Source organism: Penaeus japonicus, unplaced genomic scaffold, assembly GCF_977035675.1.
Source record: "Penaeus japonicus unplaced genomic scaffold, GWHDUDI00000001_assembly GWHDUDI00000015, whole genome shotgun sequence".
Lineage (NCBI taxonomy): Eukaryota > Metazoa > Arthropoda > Malacostraca > Decapoda > Penaeidae > Penaeus > Penaeus japonicus.
The window spans coordinates 22,201,943-22,204,442 of NW_028234417.1; the positions used below are offsets into that span (position 1 = coordinate 22,201,943).

A 2,500-nucleotide genomic window follows, 5' to 3' on the forward strand; every position below is an offset into this window, starting at 1 on the left:
GGAAACATCCTGCAGCTTCTCTTCGGCGGCTCCTCCAGGCCCCAGAGCCCCGCCCGCCCGAAGCCCCCGGTGAAGAAGCCCCAGAAGCCTCCTCAGATCCTGGAGAAGCAGGATGCCAAGAGCTTCGTGGAGATGGTGCTCGAGTTTATCCGCCCCGTCTTCATCAGCATCATCGGCAAGGTGAGGGTTTGAGTGCGTTTTGAGTGTGTGAGTGTGAGTGTGTGCGGGTGGGTGGGTGAGTGAGTGTGGGTGGCTGTGGGTGGGTTGGGGATGGGGGTAGGGAGGGTAGAGGGTAGGATTCTTTTGAAGAGGTGATTCTTAACCGTTTCGTATGTCGTTTTTTGCCTCCATGCTCTCAGGAGAAAAAATGACATAAATTCATAGAGATAAAAAAAAACAACAACAATAGGGAAACACCTTTATTGTTCAGATTTTGCATAACATAAATTGATAAACAGAAAATATTTAGCTTTGGTCCACATAGCTGAAAATAATACCAAACAAAAATACCTTAAGTTTTTTAGTGCAAACTCAGCCGATAACTTAGTCAATTTACATATAAGTTATTCCGTCTCAAGCGACTGTCATATTACCGTCGATTTAACCTTACTTTATATTCATTATCCCTGGTTAAGAATCACTGCTTTAGAAGGTGTCTTTCGAGAATGGGGGGCGTGGAAGGGTATGTATTCATTTCGTGAGTAATATTATGTAAGTATCTTTTCATGTTTATATTTCTTAGTGTGTGTTTTCAAATAGCCTTGGTGCAGATTTTTTTTTTCTTTTCATGATGTTAGTTGTCTGAACCAGTCCAGCACGAGATAATCTTAGCATCGGGAGAGTATCGATACACCAGAATAATTCTAAAAGCTTGGTCTTTAAAAAAATCACCAGCACTTTCCATCACAAAATGAGATCCCTGTCCTACGTAGTCTCCTACCCAGGCAACCCTAGCCTCCCAATCCGTGCACGATCGATAACCTCACCATAATCCATCTGCACTATAGTTATCCATACCTACCATGATGAAAAAACTATGCTTAGAATTTAGTCTTACCTACATGTGCACATTACATAGGGATGATTCAAAACTTTTCTCCACCCAGAAAAGCTTACATAGTGATAGCTTATAACCAACACCATTCCTCACATACGAGTATAACTTGCACAATAACAATCCATTCCCTTTCACTGCCTGCAAGCAAAACCCTCTAAAGCAACTTGTCTCCGCAGGCGCCGGGAGAGAGCGGCGTCGCCTCCATCAGAGAGGTGACCAGACTGAGCTCGCTGGGCCGCGTGGACGACACCCTGGTGGAGGAGGTCCTGTCGCCCTACTTCTGCCTCAAGAACTACTTCGTGAACAAGGCCTGGACGCTGACGGAGCGCGGCGTGAGGTCGGTCGTGAGCAAGTTCAACCCGGAGGAGAAGGCGAGGATGATGAGGATGATGCAAGAGTACTGAACGAGAGGACCGGGAAGGACCAACGAGACATTTCAGCGAGGTGGAGCGAGTCGAGAGAAGAGGAGTTCACAGGATGACGAGAGAGAGAAAAAGAAAAAGAAATAAAGAAAGACAGATCAAAATAAGGAGGGAAAGAGAAAACAAAAAGCGAGAAAGACCAACTGGAGAAAGGTGGCAACGGCAAGGTCTGGAAGAGGGACGGTTAATTAAGCGAGCGTGAAAGAGCGAGGCGGCAGCTCTGGCACCGGTGAGTAGGATGGCATCGAAGTGCTACCTTCGAACACCGTATGTTTCATCATGGCGTTACACCACCTATGAGAATACGGTGAATGATAAAGTATATCTCGATATCGGTAGGCATACTTCGCTAGGAACTAATTCAGTATTGATAAGGAAATATTAACCCACATAATATTTGTGAACACAAGATAGTAAAGAGAATCCAAGATAATCAAACACCTACAAACCGACTACCTAAGACCATGCTTCCACACCTCCTTTCCTGGGCTTCACAATGTAAACAAGGAAGAAGAGCAAGTGAAACACAGGCTTTAGCCAAAAGGGAAGAACAGATAAACCATACCTCTATATTCATCACTCGAAAACACACTTCCGTGCTTGAAGGGATAACTTGTGTAAATATTTTCCTCACATAGGGATACTCACGTGGTTTAAGTGAAACTGTGGGTGAATTTGGGCTAAGATAATATTCAGGGGAAACAGACGCGGGTGCAAAGGGTGGCCGAGAGCCGCTCATGTTGTCGTCTTTGTTGTTGTTGTTGTTATTGTTGATGTTGTTATTATTTTCTTTTCTTGTTTCACTTCCCCTTTCCCCTTTCCCTACCCCCTCCCCCTTTTCCCCTCCCTCATCTGCTCTGTGTGTATATATACAGACTTCTCACATGATGCACATAAGTATTAACTTATAAGAAAGGGAATTATGATAATGATAATGTTCTTATCATTCGTTGTGAATACAGTATTACAAGCATTGTATTTTTGTTTTACAGGTTTTATTAAATCATATGAACAGACTCCC

At 44.0% G+C, this 2,500-nt stretch overlaps 1 protein-coding gene across 1 annotated transcript in view; it reads left to right on the forward strand.

Moving 5' to 3' along the window:
• LOC122249692 (uncharacterized) overlaps positions 1–2,500 on the forward strand; it is a 44,572-nt gene that overhangs the window by 41,082 nt on the left and 990 nt on the right. The window contains exons 9-10 of the mRNA XM_043010769.2: positions 1–180; positions 1,234–2,500. The exon at positions 1–180 is cut by the window's left edge and continues 107 nt beyond it; the exon at positions 1,234–2,500 is cut by the window's right edge and continues 990 nt beyond it. Coding sequence (XP_042866703.2) covers positions 1–180; positions 1,234–1,461 — 408 coding nt within the window. The 3' untranslated portion in view covers positions 1,462–2,500. The remainder of the gene's footprint in view (positions 181–1,233) is intronic.